This window comes from Paralichthys olivaceus, chromosome 13 (assembly GCF_024713975.1).
Source record: "Paralichthys olivaceus isolate ysfri-2021 chromosome 13, ASM2471397v2, whole genome shotgun sequence".
NCBI lineage: Eukaryota > Metazoa > Chordata > Actinopteri > Pleuronectiformes > Paralichthyidae > Paralichthys > Paralichthys olivaceus.
In genome coordinates this window covers 19,672,585-19,695,210 of record NC_091105.1, presented here as the reverse complement: position 1 = coordinate 19,695,210, position 22,626 = coordinate 19,672,585, and the positions used below count along the sequence as shown (strand labels likewise).

The following is a 22,626-nucleotide window of genomic DNA, read 5'->3' as shown; positions in this document are numbered from 1 at the left end:
AATCTCAATGCCACCTATGTTTGGTTTATTAGTATTCCAAGTCCAAAACAACACTGTGTCACAGTTACAATAGCAAATAAACAATAGTTGTTCTGCTTAATGCAGATGCTGTTTATAATATTTTGACTTATTTAGTCAGTTATATTTTACTTTTTGACCAAAAATATAAACTTTCCCTCTAAAATAAGATGAAACTTTGACTCACACACTGGGGGAAATTTACTTGTTACAGCAGCAGACAAGTCAGAATTAGGTAGAGATATAATAAATGAAAACGTACATAATATACACCTTTCATACACCTTTCACTAAACATATACAATATTTAACTATGGCCGCTAAGCCTTACGCTAACCCAAATCACTGCTACCGATGCTGAGAATTCTTTGTTGCCCAGTTTTGCAATCATCACACAGTGGTGTACCGTGGCATCATGTGTTACCCGACACAAATGACGATTTAATGCAGTAAAAGCTCTATATGTATATCTCATGTTGTCTCCTTTTACTATATTCAGTATCACTGTCACTCTCTTATATTCCTCCTATTATCAACAGTAATGTCTAATAAAGACGAGACACCATGAGATGTCCTTTTTAAAAAGACGGAGCCATACCATCAATAACAAAAGGCGAGGACACATTTTTTTTTGTATTAAAAAACCTCTGTGTGAAAAGCACTTGAGATTTAGACCGTGAATTGAATCATTGTGCAATGTGTTAGTTCTGTATATTATAATATGAAGGGTACGTTTTTCTTCTCTGAAAGACTGTGATATCTTGCCACGATAAGTATTTGTATTCTTCACTTAGAAAGAGGGAAGAGAGGGTGAGAAAGGGGGATTTGATCCTCAGGGTAAAAATAGAACACATGCGGTTGCAGAAGTGGGGGTCATGGCCCCTCCTCTATCTTTTAGCTCACATGTCAGTTACTTTTACAATCACTTACTGAACCTGTTCCAGCAAAAGAGAATCACCTCTGAAGAAAATAAAGCCAGAAATCATCTCTTCAGACCTCTTTTTCCCATGATCCTTTACACTGTGTAATGGTTGATGGATCTGTTTGACTTGAGGTCTTCAAGGTTTTGGATCCTATTTGCTTCATAGTTGTATATAATCCATGGAAGTGCAGCCAGCTTTGTCTGTTTTTGTCATTTTCTCAAGCAGTTTTCAGATATGAATTCTGGAGAATGTCCGCACAGTGGGGTCCAGACTTTCTGAGGAGTTCGCCTCTCTCACATCAACGAAGCAGCAGGAAATTCTCCGTTCAGATGCGTTCACAGCAACAGGAAAATCTTCGGAACGTTCAAGTGGGTGGGTGGAGCAGCAGGAAGTAGGGAGGATGTAATCTATAACTTCCACTGCAGAGATTTTTTTTTTTTTATCTTCAGTAAATCAACACCGGCATTTGCTGTTATCACCAAAAGCTTTCAAATCTTGTCTGTCCAAGTTGACATCTTCATCTGTGTCCTCTAAATGGAAGTAAACCTCTTATTCATCCTGAGATATTTGTTATTCTTTTTTTTCTTCAATTTCGCAAAGGTCACATGTCATCAACGAGCCCACTCGCTTGCAGTAAATCCTCCAATCTACTGCTGTCTTCTCACGTGGGCTCACCAGGACATTGTCCAGAGAATGTCTGCAGCTACTGACTTAGAAATGTATGTTCTCACTCCGGATAACTTCAGAAGATTATCCAGAGTTTAGTGCATGTCTGAAAGCAGCTAGAGATTCACAAAGGAAAACTTCTACCATGGGGAAGTCATATGGTGCATCTATAATTCAGAGACAAGTAAATTTAAACAGAAGTAGGAGTCAGGAGACCAGCATTTGCACATTCATATAAAATATGGCTACAGCTTCCAAACATACTTTATGTGCTTAAATGCACAGAACCTTTAGCTCAACATCACAGGTAAAAGTCTGATTCTTTAAAGATTATCTTGGCACACAGGACAACCAGCACTGCAACTGGAAATGCAGCGAAACAGAATGAAGGACAGAGGAATGGTGTGTAGAAGAGAGAAATCTCAGCTGGCAGAGAGACTTTCAGACAGGGAGGCTCACACACACACACACACACACACACACACACACACACACACACACACACACACACACACACATACACACACACACAGACACACACACACACACAGACAGACAGACAGATTATCTGTGGACTCAAAGGAGGGGAATGTCATTGATCTCCCAGAGGACAATACAATACTGCGCCCTCTGTGCAGTGTTACCACCAGCCCCTCAGACAAACACACACCCACACACACACATACACACACACACACACACACACACACAGGGGTCAGACCTTTCGGGTACGGTGGTGAATGGAGTTTAATTCCTATTCAGTCTGTTGGAAGCTGTCTAAGTCTATAGAGAGTCATTGTCAGGAAACATTACCCAGCATGCCACACAACACATCAGGCTACATAACCTCAGTGCATTCCTTCAGCTTTTAAAAACCATTGCTTTTATGACAGTACTTTAGACTGCAGATTTCAGAAGTGTCAGCATCCACTCCATGTTTCAGTATTAACTATTTACCATGATTGGATCATTCCTTATGATTGTTTCAATGTGATTAATGAAACACAAAAAGCTGCTTTCAGACATGCACTAAACTCCGGGTGAGTTTCTCCTGTCAGGCCCTGACTATAAACTCTGGATGATGTCCAAGTCAGTCCATTTGAAACAATACAGCAGGAGATTTTCCACAGGATTCATTGCAAGCCAGGAGAGTGTCTATGTGCTGTAAACAAAAACATGTGATCTGTGCAGCAGAATATATATATGTTTCGTCCTGCATATTGCACCACCCCTCATCATTGTTGTGAAGTCTGAGTGGAAAAAATCCTGCTGCATAGTTCCTATCTGAAAAAGGTTAAATGGGTATCATAATAATTAAACACAGCTTCTCAAAAAGAAGTAGCAATCTCATTTTATTTAATTTTATTGATGCAATATCAGTAAACAGAGAAAACTTCCTCCTGTAGCGTTAAAGTTTAAATTCATCATGTGTGATGACCGTTTGTTTGACGTGTAATTATAACTTCATACGTCGGCTTTAAATGTACAAAGCAGTACATTATTGTGTATAATACACAGCTAAAACCATTCGAAATGATGTGACGATGAAGATCAGTTTCAATATGACAGATTTTCATTAAAAGAAATATTGAATATACATTTTTTAATGCACCAAAATCCCTGATTAGGTCTGAGCTTCAATATATTCACTGTTGTCTATTAAATACATTTTGACTCATCATCAAATCCGATTTCCAACTGTCTGTGGAAAGCAAATCATCTTTTACAGACATATAAGACACTAGTTGCTGGTCTGTACAAGCTTGTTGCTTGTTTGATTAAAAGCTTTGAGCGTGGGGTTCAATGTTGCTTTATGTGGTAACTTATGCTGGAGCGTGTTCTTGAGCCGAAATCAAATAAATGTTATGGCTGAGTGGAGTAAGAAAGCATCAATAATTAGTCATTAAAGAAGACCCGCAGACCTCGCAATACACAATCAAAGCAAGCATACTCCATGTTTTAAATGTTTCATTTTTGCGCTGTAACACATGCAAAGTCTCTTTATGATAAATGAGTAACAAAATAAAGAAAGTACAACCTCCAGACTGAAGTCTGCTACGTGAATCTTTTTATTATCTGGTAGACGTCCTCATAAAAATAAAATGTCAAAAATACATATGTGCAGTTGGTCAGAAGACAACGGCTCGGCTCTAAAACTGCTCTGTAACATACATTTTTCTGCAGAAACCATGGCATCTCAAAAATAGCCTAAAACAACAAGAGGGAAAACTGAATTCTCCCTTGACAAGCATGTTCCCATGCATTATCAATGGTTTCGCTCGGCCTCATGGTGATAAAACATTTTTAACACATGAGAGACAATGTTGGCTGTCAGTTGCTTAAAAGAAATGTTAAAAGTGGAGCTACGGTTCTTGCAGACACAAATAACATAAATAATGAGCAATGGCTGGAAAAAAAGAAGCCAATTAAAGAGAGTGCATAGCTGATCTCTGTTAGTTTGAGACAGAAATGGACAGAGATCGATCAGGAGGGTTCCAGGACATGTAAATATTTACAGTCTGAATAGTCGATACAGAGAGATGAGGAGGAAGAGGATGGTCAGGATGAAGATAAAGACATATCCCTCTGAGATCAGAGCATCTCAGATCAGAGGATCTCAGAGGGAAAAGAAAGCAAGAAAATCTGAGTGATTTAGAAAAAAACAGAAGAATAATGTATCATGCACACACACACACACACACTCAGGCACGGCCTGTTGTGATAATGGTGACATTTTCAGTGTGCTGGTGGTTGTGTGGCCCACAGCGATGACCTTTAGACGAGTGACAGGCCAAAATTACCATTAAGAGCCCCAACTGTAACACCCCATATACATACACTTTCTCTCTGTCTCCACACACACACACACACACACACACACAGTATACTGCCATTTATTACTTCTCATTGTGAGTTCAATAGTTAATAACCTTGACTGCTGTCTTTTTCTCCTCTACTCATCTATCTGTTCCTCTCTCATCTGCTCCTGTCTCCATGTTTGCCGTCTCACAGCTGCCATCTCCACCTCCACCTCTCTCCTCCATCACCATTACACTTTCATAACACTGTATTCATTGTTCTCTCCCATTAGCAGCTCTCACCTTGTTGTCCACTTAGATGGACTTTGTATTTAAATAAAGATCTTACTAGACACCGTCATATGGACCCTACTCATACTAAATATATTTCCAAAGGAAAAAGAAAGAAACACCAACCTCAAACAGACAGCCCTGTTGTTTTTGTGTTTACACCAGGATAGTTGGTGTAAACACCATTTCAAGTCATGTATCGGTGCCATTTCAAACATATTTTTCAATTCCCAAATGAATTTCAACAAATAAATCATTACACTTGTCCACTTTTGTTTTTACCATCTAAAAGCCTGTTTGGTCACTTGTATAAAAGAAACAGAAGTTCTAATATATAACATCAACATGGTTTAGAGCTGCACTTGTCTTTAAGCACAGGCATCTGCTATCTGCTAGTTTTAATTATTTCAGCATCCTTTTTGGGTGATACTGAACTATTGAACACGCATTGTGTTGAGTTTTCTATTTATTTTGTGCTTCTCTTGTTCATTGTTGTTAATGTTAATCACTTTGTGATTCTGTGTCTGTGAAAGGTGTTGTTTTCTTATACTTCCAACTACATCATATTCACCTCTCTAACATGATGCTGGAACCACTGCACTCTGACAAGGCTTCTGATGTCAGATGGTAGTGATGCGTGTCCTCCCTTGTTTTCACCACATCTGTAATTTGCTTTGTGACAGTTCTTGGACTTGGTCTGGTTCTAGCAGCTCTGAATCAGCAACAAAGGCTCCTTCACAAATTCTCCTCCTGAATGAGGTTTCAGCTTCGTATCCTTTAGGTATTTATGTCAGTATATGTTCGGAAGGTTTTAGCCTTTTACGTTGAATTTGCTCCAACTCCACTGTAACACAAAGCTTCACTGACTCATAGATGTATCAATACTGACCTCGGCAGCAGGGGCGAGACAAGCAGGGCAGTAACAGACACATACGAACATACACACAAAGACACAGACAGACAGACAAATAGACTGGTTGTTACTCTACAGGCTGCAGTATTTACTGAACTGTCAAGTTAAGGATGGAGAGAGGGGCTGCGTGTAGCCTCGGTGAGTGTGTGTGTTTGTGTATGCGCGAGAGTGTGAGAGACATCTTATGCCTCTGTGTGATGCGGCGGTGTGTGCGTGCATGTGTGTGTTATCAGGGTAGTGCAGACTCTGCTGTCCAGCGGTGTGTGAGATGAGACAGAACGAACGATTTACCACCATGAAACACTAAGCACACTATTAAACACACACGCATGCACACACACGCACACACACTCTCTCTCTTCCCTACACACACACACACACACACACACACTCACTCATATTTAGCAGAAGTGTTATCAGAGTTCTTTATTGGTCCATATCTTGGCCGGGGGCAACCACTTGGGCCTGTATGATGACAAGCATATCTGCAGATAGAAAAATAACCAGCCAATGGCCCAACACTCAACCTCCCCTCACACACTCTAACATATATAGCACTTTGCTAATACTGGTTTATACTGTAAAACAAAGAACTGATTTTGAAATATTTGTTATGGTGGAGCTCCTCCATGCGTTGTTGATTACACGCCAAGGAGCATACATCAGATCAGTGGTTCCTAAAATTTTCAGCCCTGACCCCCAAAATATCCATGCCAGAATTATGCAACCCCCATTATCCTGACTGATATTTATTTGAATTAGTTCACAATTTTATTTCCCTGTGGTGCTGCAAATGGACCTGCTGCAAATGATGCTGTCGCTAATCTGTCATAATCACCACTGGAGTCACATTTAGACTGAAGGCTTTTGGAACATTTATGGCTAAAACATGATATTACAGTCATTGCCCGTGTCTGTGTGGGATTTCTTTGGGTACTCTGGCTTCCTCCCACTGTGTTAATACATTAATTGAACACTTTAAATCGACCTTGGGTATGTATGGTTATTTGTCCTGTCAGGGCTGTACCACACATCTTGACCTATGTCAGCTTTGATTGGCTCCAGCTCCCCCTGCTCCCCCTCAAACATAATCGGTACATGTCGTGGATGGATGGATGGATATTTTTGTCATGTATGATTTCTGCCTTTCTGTGCTGTTTCTCTTGCAGAACACTGAGTGTACACCTGTTGTATGAAACTTGACTCAATTTGACCTGGAACCCAGCGATGGATCCCTGTGAAGAAACCCCCTTTAAGCTCACACCCTTCAACAGACAGGTCAGCAGCAGGGTCAACTGCAGACAGCATTGTGGAGTCAGTGTCCAGCTTAGGAATAAAGATGCAACCATGGATTTGATACTTACAGAGCTATAAGACTATAAGTTTATCAATAGTTGTCATTTTGTCATCCATTTCTAATAAAACAGTCCCTTTGCACTTCTGCAGCTCCTCTGCAGATTCCTCTGAGTGTTTATGTTCGGCATTAACGTAAGCAGCTATGTGGGCCTCTTCATTTTGCATGATGCAAGCTCAACGTGTTATTAACTATGAATCAGGGCGTCGCGCAGGGAGCGCAAGCGAGAACATTCTGAAGGATATTCATTAAAACTGGCACAAGATTCAAACAAAAACAAGGTCAGCTCGGCCACTCACTCCGCCCACTCATGTCCTACCTCAGAGTGGCACAAGAGTGCAGGGTTTTTGTGAGGTTTTCCCATAATCACCTTAAGCAAGAAGTTCTACTTTGCAGTTTGATGACATCATCCTGTTGCTGCACTGACTCATGCGCTGAAATTGTTTTTTTATCCTAAAACAATGCTATTCATATTGGTAGCCCAATAAGAGTCAGCCAGCTGCAGAGGCCGAACACAGATGGAGAGAAATAAGCAAATAGAAATAATGAGGCTGTATCTGTACAGTAGGTTGGAGGCAATTTGGCTGGCTGCTTATATTGGCAGTACCAGCAACGGCTCAGTTATATTCCCAAAAGAAACAGACTGAATTAGCCCGTCCATTAGGCTGATACAACAAAACAAGCTGAGCAGGGCAATAGATCCAACATTTATCAAAGGCCAATATGTTATTAAGTGACATTTCACTTTCCATAGGTTCCAGGCTTTGTAGGTGTCTCAATCTGAAACTGGAAAAAATTAAATGGGGATTTCAAACTTTAACACTTATCTTGAATCAACAACATGGATTTTTTTTTATTATCATTTGAGAACCGTCTTTAAGAAACAATTTATTAATCTTTGTTTTCAGGGGAGGTTTGAATCACAGAACTGAATGAATCAATAGAAGCAGCGTTTTCAAACAGGATGCATGCGACATGCTGAAGTTCCTGCTCTCAGATGACAAACTCCTGGTTACCCAAGGGTTTTGTTTATTTTCGGTGCAACGCCAAAAATACAAAGGAGCGTGAATCTCACTCAGATAAATTTTCCTATTGTCAAGTGACTTTTTTTTAAAGCTCGAAATATACACTTTCTAGACAAATTTACAACGGTGCTTATTTTCATTTTTTTGGAGGAAAAAACAAACAAACCACGAGTTCAGATCACAGACTGCTCCTCCAGGCAGCAGCTCACCTGTGTTGGTTGTTCTGCATCCTAATGTTGTATGTAATTATCAGATTCATCCAGTCATTATTACTGATCAAGGGATTTCCATTGATCAGTCAGTGGTCTTTATCATCACACCCCCAATACACAACAGGCTCACATTTACATACACACACTCTCTTCACAGAAAAGATAACACGATTGCTATAAATAAACATCAAATAAAGAAAAGAGTTGTTTCAATTTTGGGAAAAAAAACTAAATGGTAAACTGTTAAAAATCTATGTCTCCAGAGAAACTTCCCGCCTGCTGATATTTGTTTTGTTCCATTCGTTCTGTTTTCATTGTGGAACTACCCCGGGCCAAACCATTACAAGTGTCGAGCGGGGGGGGGGGGGGGGGTTGGGGAAGCAGCCAAGTTGAGGCAACACTGCTGCGGTTGCTGCCTCCCCAGATTTACATTCAGGAGCCATTTTCTGATTTGGCTACCCAGAATTCAGTCTGAGCCCGTCTCCCTCTTTGTATATGTCTCTCTGTCTCGCTCTCTCCGTCTCCATCACCCTTCATTATAACTGGCCACTCCAAAAGAGAGTAAAGGGAGAGAGGGGAGGCAGTAGGTGAGGGGGCGGTGGTGGAGGGTTGAGAGGGAGAGAGGGGTAGAGAGAAGGAAAGGTGAGAGACACAGAGAGGGAAAGAGACAGAGAGAGAGAGGGGGGGGGGAGAGAGAGAGAGAGGGGTACAGAGAGCTGCAGCTTTCTGCTGAAATATTCATGTTGGTGCCAGCAGCTTTTCCATTCCCCGCTCAGCAGGAGGCTGCTGTTTGATACTTCCATGCTCTCTCTCTCTCTCTCTCTCTCCCCCCCCCTCTCTCTCTTCTTTTTTCTCCCTGTCTCCCCTCCCCTAACTCTCTCTGTCTCTCTTAACTAGTGAGGTTAGTAGAGAGTAAATGCTCGTAGAGAAGCACAGCAGCCCTGCCTTGTCGAAAAAGAACAAAACAACTTCTACCATTAAAAAACAAGGTTTTTTTTCACATTTCATAATGTTACCAAGACCATGAGAAACAATGGAAACTGAATTAATCAGTGCGATCCAAGCGTCTGCACTCTTATCTCTACTGCATACTAATTAGTGGTCTTAGTAGAAAGTGCCACAGAATTGGCCACCAGACTGCAGAGGATTTACAGATTCTTGGGTAGAAAATATGATGGAATAATAGAAGATGATACATCTTTCCCCACAGCAGTGGTTTTTCTATACGGTTACAATGTGGTGGCTATCACTTAATGTTTCTGGGGGTTTGCAGGACATGAGCAGAACTACTGTGTGGTAATATTAGATGTGTGCTTTTTGCATCAAAGTGAAGAAATTTGTAGTTAGAAGATCCAAAGATATCTGGTTCTTAATCCACAATTTGAATTTCCAAGGAAATTTACCATATAATGAATATCAATTGCTGTGCAATACAATACAATATACATAAAGGTGTGCAGTTTAAAATCTGTCCCAGTGACAGAGGTTGCCCACTTGTACCAGCTGTCAGTTCATATTATCAGATTTCAATATTACCTTGATCAGAACTGAACATTTCAAATAATATCACTTCACCTCATGACTCTCTCTGTTGTAATTAACTCAAAGTCGACAAGGTGAACGGCAGCCACCGCTCCTTTCAATGAGTTCCTAGTTAGGGACGTGCATGTATTATTCCGCACCAAGTTCCAATCTTGAATACCTGCCATTAACTAACAGTTAAAGCACTTACTTGTTGAAGTATTACCATCAAAATATGTCTTTCTGTAGCCAAACACAAAGGAGCAACAACAACCATGGTAAAGTGAAACATTTCAAGAGCGCAAGTAAATTTAGATAGACTCTTCTGTCCTATAGTATTTGATTTTAGACATGAAATAAGATGGAATTAGTTGAGGACATAGGATAATACATAGTGAAGTTAGAGAGCAACAAATAGAGGGCTGAACACTGTAGTTATCTCTGACAGATGTTGGTGTCACATGACAAACACACTTTTGAATAACTTTTATTTACTCTCATTGAAAGTTCCAGGAGCATGTTTAGCGTCACATGATGCATAGGCTTTTCTACACAGCAGAGAGAGCAGTGCAGGGGAAACTCTGCTGATGAAGAGCAAACAGCAGATTTAGCCTCGGAGGGCGAGGCTGTGCCTTACTGTGAACTGCATCATTTTATTTAGAACTGACGTCAGGGCCAGTGGTTAACAGGGAGGGGCAGCCGCTGTGGTTACAATGGGTGCATGCACGATACGTGTGTGTGTGTGTGTGTGTGTGTGTGTGTGTGAGTGTGTGTGTGTGTGTACATGTGTGCGTGGTTGAATTTAACCAGCACATGTGCTGCGGGATGTGGCAGATGTTGCAGAGGCAAGGATTAGTGTGTGCATGTCTGTAAGTGTGTGCATTAAAAATATCTTTGCCACAGCAGGAAGCCACAGTGGCCAATTACAGTGCAGCATCTGGGCTAGCACACATTTATTAGTGTGTGTGTGTGTGTGTGTGTGTGTGTGTGTGTGTGTCAGTGTGGGTGTGTGTGGGTGTGTGTGTGTGTGTTTGGTGGGGATGGGGAGGTTCAGGCGGAGTTCAGGTTATTTACATCTTAAGCATGTAGAGTTTCAGTAAACAGTGCAGCGTGTGTGTATGCATGTGTGTGTGTGTGTGTGAGACTATGAGGCTTTGTGTCACTGCAGCATAGGTGGGAAGAGAACAGGGGGAAAGAATTAGAGGGATCGAAGAGTAAATACAGACGAGTGATGAAGACGATGAGGAGGCGAGAGGAGAAAAACTAAATAAAAGCCCTGTCATTTCCAGCAGAGATGTGACACCTCGACGTCTGTCTCTCCACGCTCACAGAAAACAAGGTACAGAGTGAACCTCAGCTGCAAAGGGTACAACTGCACATTTAGGTTGATTGCATAATTCCCTCTGGAGTCTGAGGAAAACTAATCCTATTTGTTTTATTTCCTTTCTTTCAATCAAATCAGTCTGAGATGAAGATAACTTTGCTGTGTGGCTAACTGGGGGCTTGTGAAACACTGCATTCAATTAAATATCATTTATATAAATGGAATCAGCAGCAGAAGTTGAGTACTGCTGCGTTAGTAAAGTTTATGCCCAAATAATAAATTTAAAAAAACAAAAAACATTTTGTCTTATTAATTTATATCTTGCCACATGGCTGTAATATTGTAGTTTAAAATTGTGAGTGAGTATGATTCAGATTTTCTATGTTGGTTATACTCCAAGTTAAATATTTGTCCGTTCTCACTTTTATTTCCATCACAAGTATAAATAATCAACAATTAGATAAAAAAAAAAAAAAGCAGGGAACAGAAATGTATGCTTCTAAGCCTTTGAGCCTCTGAAACAATATAGTAAAACTGCTCAATTCCTATCAAGGCTAATGTACTATCATGCTTGGATACTAATTGAGGGACAATTAACGGCACCATCATTAGAGCTATAGAAAGACGAGTCGAGAGGAGATGCGTTACAGTGGGTGGAGAAGAAGGAGGAGAATAGAGTGGTGGAGGAAGACAGAGACATTTCCAATGAGGGGGAAAGCTCTGGAATAACTTTAGAGCAACTCCAATTGATCATGTCATCAATCACGGTTTTTCCCTGTGTGTGGCTGAGGAGAGAGTCTGCTCTAATGCGAGACCATCGACAGTGGCTTCCATTATTAATACCCTCCATACTCTGCTGGACTGCACAATCTGTAAAGGACACCTCAGCTAAAAAGCCTCCTTAATGTTGGACTTTATTGGACACTCTCAACTAATGGACTAATGTCGCCCCTCTGAGTATTAACACAAATAGTTTCAGTTCAGTTTCAGTTTCAGTTGTTTGGGTGGACAAGCAATAGCATGATGACAGGTTCAGGAAACACATCGGTCATCTACACAACAATGTTCCGCACAACAATACACAACAAAGAAAAAAAACTTTAAGGTCTTCATGTTCAGTCTGTCAAGAAATAATTAAGAATCTGGCCTGACCTTACTCTGTGACATTGAGATCTTCAATTAATTAGCACAAAAGTAAAGTGAAATCAGTCCCGCTGTGTAATTACTTGTTAGACAGCACATATAGAAAATCTATTTGTCTCAGGCTGCCAATCCCGTACAGCTAAACGCAGAGGCTGACATTTGTTTTTATGGTATTGGCTCGATTTAGCAACACACCGGCTTAAGGAAGAAAAGCTTGCCTATTGGTCCAGTAAATAGAGGGAAAGTGATTCAGAGTATAGATTGATGTGGTGGATATATTGCTGTATGGAGCAGAATCTGCTCAGCGGGGAAGGATCCGTCCATCAAGTACCATACAATAAAGCATGTAAAATATCCAGTCAGATAATGCCTGGTGCAGCATATTGACTGCAGCACAACAACACAAAGAACATTAATGTGAAGGTTATTGCTCTGTTTATTTGCATTTGTCAAAGAGGAGGGAGAACACAGGGTGCGACCTAAAGAATTCTGACTTCGTCTGCAAATTAATTTTAGCATTTCACAGGCCTGAGACTATAGTCACAGGCTTATTTCAACTGATCCCATCCAATCAGGAAGTACCTCCTGGGGAAACTGCTGCCAGATCGGAGAAACACATAATCCCACTGATTACATGCAAACACTAATTAAATGGTAATCTGATTTTATCATCTCTTTAAAATGAGGGTATTTGTTAACGATTGTATAAGACATATACAGATATAAACATCTTTGCAACAGTAACAGCAGCAGGTAACATTCAGTTACTGAAGTTTCTGCCTCAGTGGAGAGGGGCCTAATTCACCCCTGCTTCTGCAGAGCGTGAACATTCAGGAAATGAATTAGTGTTGCCTTCCAGCCATTGAAAATAACAACACACACATATCTATATATATATATATATATATATATATATAGTAAAAATGAATCGTGTTTATCAGGCCTGGTAGTTTGTTAGTCCACCTCAACCTTTTGTCCTTGTACTCTGCTTTTTCCCCTGGTCTGGTCTATTTTTCATCCGTGTGTAACTTCTGCCCCCCAGTGGTTAAAGCGACCCACTGCCTCCAAAGCAGCGAGTTTGATAGGACCATGGTTTTAATCAATTTTTTCATTATATTTACCACTTGTCCTTTAAAGGTCTTGGAGGCACTGGAGCCAATCCCAGCAGACATTGAGAGAGAGTCAGGGCACAGGACAGGTTGCCAGCCAATCAGAGGGCTGATATACAGGAATAAATACACTCACATTCTCACTTTTGGTCAGTAGAGTCTCCAACTAACCTAACCCCAGTCTGCATGTCTTTGGACTGTGGGAAAGAGTCCGAATAAGTGGTGAAAACCCATGGAAATATGGGGAGAACATACAAACTCAACATAGAAAGGAGTTTGTTGTGATGTAACAGTGTTAATCACTGTGCCGCCACCATGGTTCTCATCTTTATCTTATAGATGAACAGACTTACTTATCACAGCATCAATGTCTCACATCCCCCTCTCTACCTCATTCCTTGGATGTTTGACCTTCACTTTGGAAAACGGTGAATGTGCAGAGTCTGACACCTGAAGGAACTGTGTTTACATTCATCTACTGGCAGGAAACGTTTCCCGGTGCTTACTGTGAGTCTGAGTTTAGTGTGTGTAGATATAAGTAGGAAATGTGACTGAGTGTGTGATGTAGAAATCAAATGGATATCTTAGTGACATATTTCTTGTGTCAACAATTAGCATATTCATTGGTTCTGTATTTCTCAGTGGAGAAGTTTGAATGTTTAGGCACCTGAAGCTTTTTTGGGGGGGATTATGACATAAGACAGAATGTATAAATCAAGGACTTATGTTTTTCATGTATGAAATTTTCAATTTGCAGAAATTTTGAGAAATTGTGATAATGGACCATAGTATACTTGCTCTGTATACTATATCCATTACTGACAATAACTCATCAATTCATTTGTTATTGTTGCCCCCTTCATCTCTATCAGACATTTTCTTACGTATAAATACTTTAAACGTGGATACACATCTCCATTATGTTAATCGGTGTTGTAAATACTGTTATTTTGTTGAAGTTTTCAGTGACACTTGCACTTGTGTCCGTCCTGGGAGAGGGATCCCTCACATGTTTCTCTTTCTGAGGTTTCGAGGTTTTTTCCCCTGTTAATAGGTTTTCTTTGTAGTTTTTTCTTACTCCTGTTGAGAGTTAAGGACAGATGATGTAGCACCTTGTTAAACCCTATGAGACTAAATGTGCGATTGAAATGCATCGTAGTGTTTACAGCATATTTCATCATGTGAAATATACATTATTATTAATGCTAATGCTGGTGGGAATTTCTTTAGTAATCACCAATTCATGATCCACTTTTGCATATTAGAGGAGTAGACTGTCATATATATTTCACACTCACATTATGTTTATCCTCATATTAACTTCCGTGTTTGTCCCAAGGCACTTTTTCCTCAAACATGTCAAAAATCCCTTTCACCTAAATCTTACACACTGAAGCTTAAAGTAAAAGTAAAAGTACCATATTTTTCTATTTGTGTAAAAGTAAGTTAGTACCTGCATTTAAATAAATGGAGAAATAGAAAAGCAGTCACAGAACAATTTCGGCTATTTTGTTGGGCTGTACGTTTTACATTTACTGACTTTTAAAATATCCACATGATAGAAAAGTCTTCTTGAATTGGCAGATGTGACAGGGCTCAACTCAAACATTTGTTCATGTAATTTCTGTTAATGTACGAACTGACCTACAACAATTATCAATTCATAGAGGGGTGTCCTTGTTGGATTCTGGGACAGGAACACGACTTCCTCTGCTGCAGCGGCACTGAAAATACACACGCATACTCACAGACTGTCCGTGTCAGAGCACCATGGAGAGGCCTGCAGTGGTGTCGGGCCGCAGGAGTCCCTCAGTACCAGATTACAACATCTCGACCTCCACCCTGGCCTTCGACCAGCATTTCTCCACAACTGCTGAGGGAGTTCTCCTCCAGGCTGAAATAGTAAGTGTGAACGTGGAGTTTGAATAACTGTAGAAATGATCAGCAGGTCTAAATGTCAAACTTACAATAGAGCTAATTGATAATCACTGTAATTTGAAATATTTATCAGAACAGTATGTCACACTTAAAGACCAGACACAGTGGAATATCTGTTTAGGTTGTTTCTATTCCACAGTTTAATCGTATAGATGTGTACAAAAACACATAAACGCAGGTTTCGAGTTTCATCTTGATAATGATGCATTTTTGCATTTTCCTTAGATTGTATACAAAAGATTAAACTAAAACTATGTTTCTATGAATATAGGAAGTTACCAACCAATAGACCAGGCGAATCAAATCTTCCTCCTTTATCTCTTTTATTGTTTCCCTTCCTTCAACTGAGGGAAAGAGACAGGACAGCCAGTCTGTAAATACAGTCTGGCTGGCTGCCATGCAGAGGCTGGACCAAACTGATTGCAACACTTTTTAATAAGTAGAATGGAATTGGACACTCTAAAGCTGCTTATTTTGGAAATTGTAAAACACACCATAAGATCTTATTATAGGTTATATAGCCATATGTATACATATAGCATATTATAACTTCATAACATAATCAATTTATCTTTCAGTTTAAAAGAAACCAATGTGGCTCGTAGTTGTGTTTTCCACCAGAAACTGTTTTCTTCCTGTTATATGAAACATGCAGCAGGAATCCTGTCGGACAGGAAGGGTGGATTTGGTGTAGTGCTGTTTGGAAGCAAAGAGATTTAGCTACTCACCACCACAACACTTCGATGCCGTGGAGAGGGGAAAGGCTGGATGTGAAATTGCTCTTTGACAAACATATGAACACAAGAGAAAACAAACAAATTACATATGAAGGGTGACACAAAAATTGAAAAGTCGTCCATCAACCAGCTCACAATGCTACATTTCGTGTCCCACAACTACTGTATCTCCTCTACTGAGAAACTGAGCCAAATATTTGCTCGGCTTATAGTTTAGATAGAAGACTTAATTTTGTTCTTCAGTAAATAAAAATAATCACCATAAACCAATGTTTTGTGCCTAGTCGCCCTCTCATCCTCCTCTCCTCTCATCCTCTCCTCTCATCCTCCTCTCCTCTCATCCTCTCCTCTCCTCCAGGTGTGTGGTATGTTAGTGTGGATTCTCATTGGGGGCACAGAGTATTTTCAACTGTCTGCTCTTTGCTGGGTGATGTTTGTCGCCATCTCGTGCTGGGTTCTGACAGTTTGCCTGTTTTTAATTTACCTCACTGGAGCTCACAGGAGGATACCACGGGTCCCCTGGACGATGCTGGTAATGTACCACGACCTAGGCACAACCTTGACACAATGCATGCCTTGTGATGACAGTGGGCGTATTAAGATCATTTAAGATCAACACATATAAGCTGTGCCCAGATTCAGGGGCCGAATGAAGAAATGAATCTTTATATTTATGTCCATGACAGGTTGTTTAACATTAAAATGTATGAAAGATACTGGAGTCAGTAGGAGGCATTTGTGCAGAATGGCACTTTGCAGCCCACCTCAACATAATAGGTTTAGTACCATGTGAATATAAATTCTAGAGAGGGGGCTGGACTGCTTTGTCTTTTTATCTGTAATTCACAGTTTGTGTCTCTGTCTCCTCCAGTCGCTGTGTTTCCACTGCAGCGCAGCAGCGCTCTATCTTGTGACAGCAGTAGCAGATGCTCTGTCTGTCAACCAGGCCACTAGGGGGCGACACAACTACAACTGCTGGGCCGCATCTGCAGTAAGAGATGTCCTGTCATTACATGTGCAAATGTTCAAAAGAGAGTTTTTTTAGGGCCCGGTCACACACATGCAAATGTTTCACTGGCGAACCTTCGCCTCCCGCTCACTTCCGATCTGAATGAGTGCGTTCGCCAATAAAACACTCACTTCCTGTATCGAGGCAAATCGCAGTGTGGAGTTTTGGTGAACTTTGACCTGCGATATTGGTACGTGTGACCAGGCCCTTACTCCTAGTTGAAAGTGTGTGTTTAATTTCTGTAATGCCCCTTTAAGTTGTTTTGATGTTTCTAACCTCTTCTTCACCTCTCACTCCTCCAGTTCTTTGCCTCTCTGAACACACTGTGCTATGCAGGAAGCAGCTACCTGAGTTACCACGCCTGGAAAACCACAGAGGAGGAGCACTAGTTTAATTATGTGACCACGAACCTGGAGGTGTCTTACTGCGGAATGAACATGAGGAGAATATCAGATGACAGGAGATCAATTTTCAAACAAGATGCTTCAGTTCAATCATAACTTGAGAGGAGACTGTAAATGATCACGATGGAATGCAGAGAATTTGACAGAAAATCCAATTAAGTTCATTGAAGACATCAATCCTTTTAAAGATGAAACAAAAACCTGCTTTCAAAATGTATGAGGTTGTTTGTGCTTAGTGTTGTCACACTGAAGTCATCTACACAAAAGAATAAGACATTTAAAACAAATGAAATATTGAGTATGAGTGGTTGATAAACACAGTCAGTTTATCTTGATCTTGATTATTTGCCATGTAATCTACTTAACACATACAGTTAAGCTGTGGTTCTTCTCAAGGGTTAGCTTCTTATAGCCCATACCTCCACCAACATTCTCCTTAAATTTAATGAAACTGCAGCAAATTTCTCACACTCATAAATATCAGTTCCTTAAATATGCATTTTTTCATCAAGATCCATGAATTATTCTCTGGGAAATTGGAAAGTTGAAAATATTCCTAGATCCATTCCTTTTTACAGATGTTTGGCCAACGTCCCCTTCTTCCACCAAGTGCTGTGGAAATCCTACAATACAGACAACCAAAAACTTCCTTGGCAGAGATAACTGTAACTGAAAATGGTGCACTCATGAACAGATTCACCACCATTCAGAATCAGAATTCAGACTATTTAATTTATCTTCTAGTGTTCGGTAAATAAAGCGACGTTGAAAACATCCTGAGGAAAAGCAGCAATGCAGACAGAGGTCAGGCTGTGAATAAGTAGCTTGAAACTATCCATGTTCTATTGGCTGGCTTTAAAAATATATATATCTTCTCAAATAAAGACACCATCAAATGATGAATGAAAGAAAGTTTGGCTCCCTGTTTGTCTTAACTTGTTAATGTAGAATGTGTAAGTCACTGTGCCTCTCCTGACAGCAACTGGGATTTATTATTACATCTGCCACACTCCGTTTTCTTGTGTGTCCCTCAGTGCATGGATTGACATTGTGACTCAATTAACACACCTTAAATATCAACATCTGACTTTTTTTTTTACTTCTCTTGTGACATACTCAGATAATAAATATGTATGAATTTCAACCAGATTATAAGAAATGTAAATATTCAGTTTTCTCCCTCTGAGGATAAAAACATGCAGCATAAGTTTAGTTTTTGGCAGAAGGAGTAATGATTAAGGGTTAAATGAATGTCAAACGTACGCAGCAGTACCACTCCCATGATTTTTTTATTAAACATTTTTTATATTGTTTGCATGCACCAGAATTTAAAAGGATTCAGATTTTACATTTGTCCAACCATTAAAAATATGTATGAATGAAAACCATACAGTCTTCAAATATATCATCACAGCTGAATCTCCAAATATGATTTTGATTGAATGTAAGATACATTTCTGTTTTGTGTTCTACAGGCTGATCCTTGATAACTTTGGATTATTCCATCAAACTAATCATTAGTACAGCATTACTCAGCTTTTCACTCATCCATTATGTGCTAGTGCTATTGCTGTATTGAGCTGCCCAGTGAGCTCCCATTGAAGTGATACCATTGCCGTTAGTGCGGCCGCTCAGCATTCGCAGCTCTGTGTCCGGGTAAGTCGGGTAGAAGTTGAATGATTTCTGCAACACAGCATTATTAAATGTTTTTTATGTTATTGCATGACCACAAGCATTAGTATTGGTAATTCCAACAAAGAGAATAGATAGAATACCTGATAAGGCTGGCCAACAATCAGAAATCGCCCTCTGGAGGTTACGAAGATCACCTGATAGATGTAGTTGCTGTGGTATTTACCAGAGAGCTGAAACAAGAGAGACAATGTGAACAAAATATTACACTTAGTGGTTGTAGTTAGTACTCAGTAAATTATGGTAACAAATCATGTAATTGCCATTTGAAAAAAAAGTCATGAATCAAATCATTACAGAACATTTCTTTCTGATAATTTCAAAGTAGTTTGTATTGTTTATTTTAGTACGAGTGCAATCTCTAACCTGAACAATGGCCTCTCCATCAAAAAGTGGCATCTCATTCACTGTGCCATATACCCGTCCAAGTACTTTAGACCAAATGTAGTCATAACGCAGCTGGATACTGAGGAAACACACAGTTAATTACAAAAGATATTAGTAGTCTGGATATTTGAATCGATGGAACAAGAACAATAGAAAAAAGAAAATGCACAGAAAGGAGTGATAAACACAGGCACCTTCAGAAGCACTAAGGAACTGTATAAAAAGTATTGAGGAAAAGAGAGTAGAGGACTCTATGGTTCACTTTAATATATCTAAATAATAAATAGTCTGTAAATGGTCTGTGTTTTTATATAGCACTTTTCTAGTCTTAATGACCACTCAAAGCACGTTACATTTCAGTGTTCATCTATTCACACACACATTCATACAGTGCAGCTATGTTGCAGCATTTTTTGGGGGGGGGTCACTATCTTGCCCAATGAAACTTTGTCATGTGGAATGGGGAAGACTAGGATTCAACCACCAACCTTCTGGTTAGAGGATATAATATAATATATAGCACCACTGAATTGACACAAATCACGATTTAAAATTTGTGCCATTTAAAACTTACTGTGAAACAATTTTCACAATATAACATTTTCAGCTGAAAGAAAAAAGAAATGAAAGGAAGAAAGACTGACCCAGTGATGTATTGACCTTGGATCTCCCAGACTCTGACTGCTGTGATCCTTCCCTTTCCATCTGAGGCAAAGGAATTCCCACTACCACCAATGGATCCAGAGAAGGAGTAGTTAGCTGGAGAAGAGAAAAAACAAATATCACGTGAGGGACAAACTTCATCTCTTGATCAAACCATCCATACACAAAAATCTTGGATGTTGGATGGGTCAAAATTTCAACAATTGTTATTAATTCTTACGTTTTGCCAGGCAGCTGGCAAAGAGCCCAACGAAGAACAAGACGGAAAGCATTCTGGTGAGTGAGGGCGTCCAGACACTGACAATAGAGAGCAACTCATTACACATTGTTTTACAGATTTTTTTGACTTCAACTTATAAGAAGCAACGACTGAACATTATTTTAATCAGAGTAAATAAATACAAATAAAATAAATAAAATAAGAATCTTTCAAACTGAAACAATTGGGTTCATCCAACTCACCTTCTGATACCTGTGTGAGCAGCCAGAGCAGAGGATGAGCAGACACTGTGACACTGGCTCTTAAATACCTTTAGCTACCTACCTCACACACACATAGACACACACACACACACACACACACACACAAACACACACACACACACACACACATTCCTACTTGACAGCCTGTAAAGGATAAACAATAGCTGAGATTTTTTCTATTTCACACAAAGGCTTTTGGTTACTGGAAATAAACATTGAACCAGGAAGAGAATTTTGACAACCATCGTTGAGTTCATTTGGTTCAGGGGTATGTTTTTCCTCCAGGCTAAATGTAAAATCCATTGATAGGAAATGTAATGTCATGATAACCCCCTAGCTCATGAATCTGTTTGTGATCATCACAGTAAATAGGACTGTAACATTCCTGATTAATTCATAGTTTAAATCTAAATCAGATCTGAAACCTGTGTCACATCAGTCTGACTCACAATAAACGTCAAAACTTTATTCTAAAGGGGCTTTCGCCCCTAAAGCGGCTGTCGCACCGACATCGTTTATTCTGGACCTTCAGACTTCGCAGTTTAGTCTGAGCCAAAATAACAGGTGTGAAAGGTGCTGCGTGCCACGGAGCGGACCAACGAAACGAAAGTTAGTCCAACAAAAGGACAGTTCAAAGGAACCTTGGTTCAATTCTTTTGGAATTTGAAAATATTTTATTTTAAGTTCAGACATTTGGGCCAGTTGTTAATCAGGTAAAATGCTACAGAATCCCAACAATTTTTTCAGGAATATGTTGGGAATAAAGCAAAGAAAAAAAAACATTGATATATGGATGATGCACAAACTTACCCTCCAGAAAATGCTTCACAGTCCTGCAGGAGCTTTTTTCTATTGAATTTAAATCAGATTCAAAATGAGAATAAAGACTGAAAACTTGAAATGTCTTTTCGTGTGCAATGGTGTGAACCGTCTCCTTACTAATCTGCCAATCTACCTATTAATTATACAAATGTCTGTCTGTTGTATGGTTGTTTGTGTGCAACGTATATCTCTCTAACATGTCAGCTTCACACTTGTGTATTCTTATTGGTCCATAGATTATAAAAAATAATAAAAAGTGCTCAGTGGGAGGTGGGACAGTGTGTCTTCAGTCTGTGGGCCAAGTTGAACACTTCTACATCCTCCATTATATTACAGCAGCTATAACTACACCTTGCTGCTATATTTGACTTATTTTATTTTAATCATACATTTACAAATAAACCAGAAAGTAACATAAGAGGGATATTCCTTGTGATAGTTTCAACTGGTTCCACTAGATTCACATGGAATCCTTGGTTGAGTATCACATAACTTCCCCGCATGTTTCACAATAACTTTTTGAACATGAGAGAGGAGGGAGCAGTTTTGACTTGAGTTCCTTGTGAGCGTATCAGAAAATCCCCAGGTGTTTTTTTAGGATTGTTTTATCACATGGTTTTCTTTTAACTTACTTTTATCTGTGGTCATGCTTTTCAATTGAGGATTTCTTAACGATAAACACTCCCTGAAGCTCAAACAGATCATACATCTGTGTCTCAGACATGGGCTGATGCTGCTTTTCTTAGCTGCAGTCATTGCTGTCAAAGCATCTGTTTGCAAAGAGCAGCTGACTGCTCCGTGGCTGGAGTTGACCTACAGAGGTGGCTGGTCCGTCATCATGAAAAAATAGTCACCATGTGCCCGAGCAGCAGGAGAGGGGGTCGGAGACTTAAAATTCTCTTTTTAGAAATGGTCCAAAGACAAAAGTGTCAGTTGCGATGTGATGACATCAGAAAATACTTTTCTGGCCCATCCCTTTACTTTATATGCTGGTTGATCATTGATCACTGGTTGAATTCAATTCCTCAGTTCTCAGCTTGTGTTTCCAACAGCACCTTCTTCACATGCTACTATGCCAGGGGTGGAGTCTGTGTGTGTGTGTGTGTGTGTGTGTGTGTGTGTGTTCTATTTTAGCACAAATCACTACGTACATTAACTCACAATATTTTTCATTGTCAAGACCTTAAATATCAG

General features: G+C 39.8%; 2 protein-coding genes across 3 annotated transcripts in view; one reads left to right on the top strand and one right to left on the bottom strand.

The window, feature by feature from the left end:
* cmtm8b (CKLF-like MARVEL transmembrane domain containing 8b) overlaps positions 1-18,780 on the top strand; it is a 67,215-nt gene extending 48,435 nt beyond the window's left edge. The window contains exons 1-5 of one of the 2 annotated variants that reach the window (XM_069538016.1): positions 10,915-11,060; positions 14,965-15,199; positions 16,331-16,504; positions 16,844-16,963; positions 17,284-18,780. In XM_069538016.1, the coding sequence (XP_069394117.1) occupies positions 15,068-15,199; positions 16,331-16,504; positions 16,844-16,963; positions 17,284-17,370 (513 nt within the window). In that variant the 5' untranslated portion in view covers positions 10,915-11,060; positions 14,965-15,067 and the 3' untranslated portion in view covers positions 17,371-18,780. Of the gene's footprint in view, positions 1-10,914; positions 11,061-14,964; positions 15,200-16,330; positions 16,505-16,843; positions 16,964-17,283 lie in introns of those variants that run through there. The other variant, XM_020091250.2, reaches the window with a different exon arrangement.
* Positions 18,656-20,671, bottom strand: LOC109632115 (zymogen granule membrane protein 16). The gene is made up of 6 exons (XM_020091246.2): positions 20,590-20,671; positions 20,348-20,424; positions 20,109-20,223; positions 19,444-19,543; positions 19,161-19,250; positions 18,656-19,068 (listed from the first exon to the last, which is right to left on the bottom strand). The coding sequence occupies exons 2-6, from the start codon at positions 20,397-20,399 to the stop codon at positions 18,937-18,939; spliced, it is 489 nt and encodes a 162-aa protein (XP_019946805.2). The 5' UTR covers positions 20,400-20,424; positions 20,590-20,671; the 3' UTR covers positions 18,656-18,936.
* Positions 20,672-22,626: the final 1,955 nt, after the last annotated feature.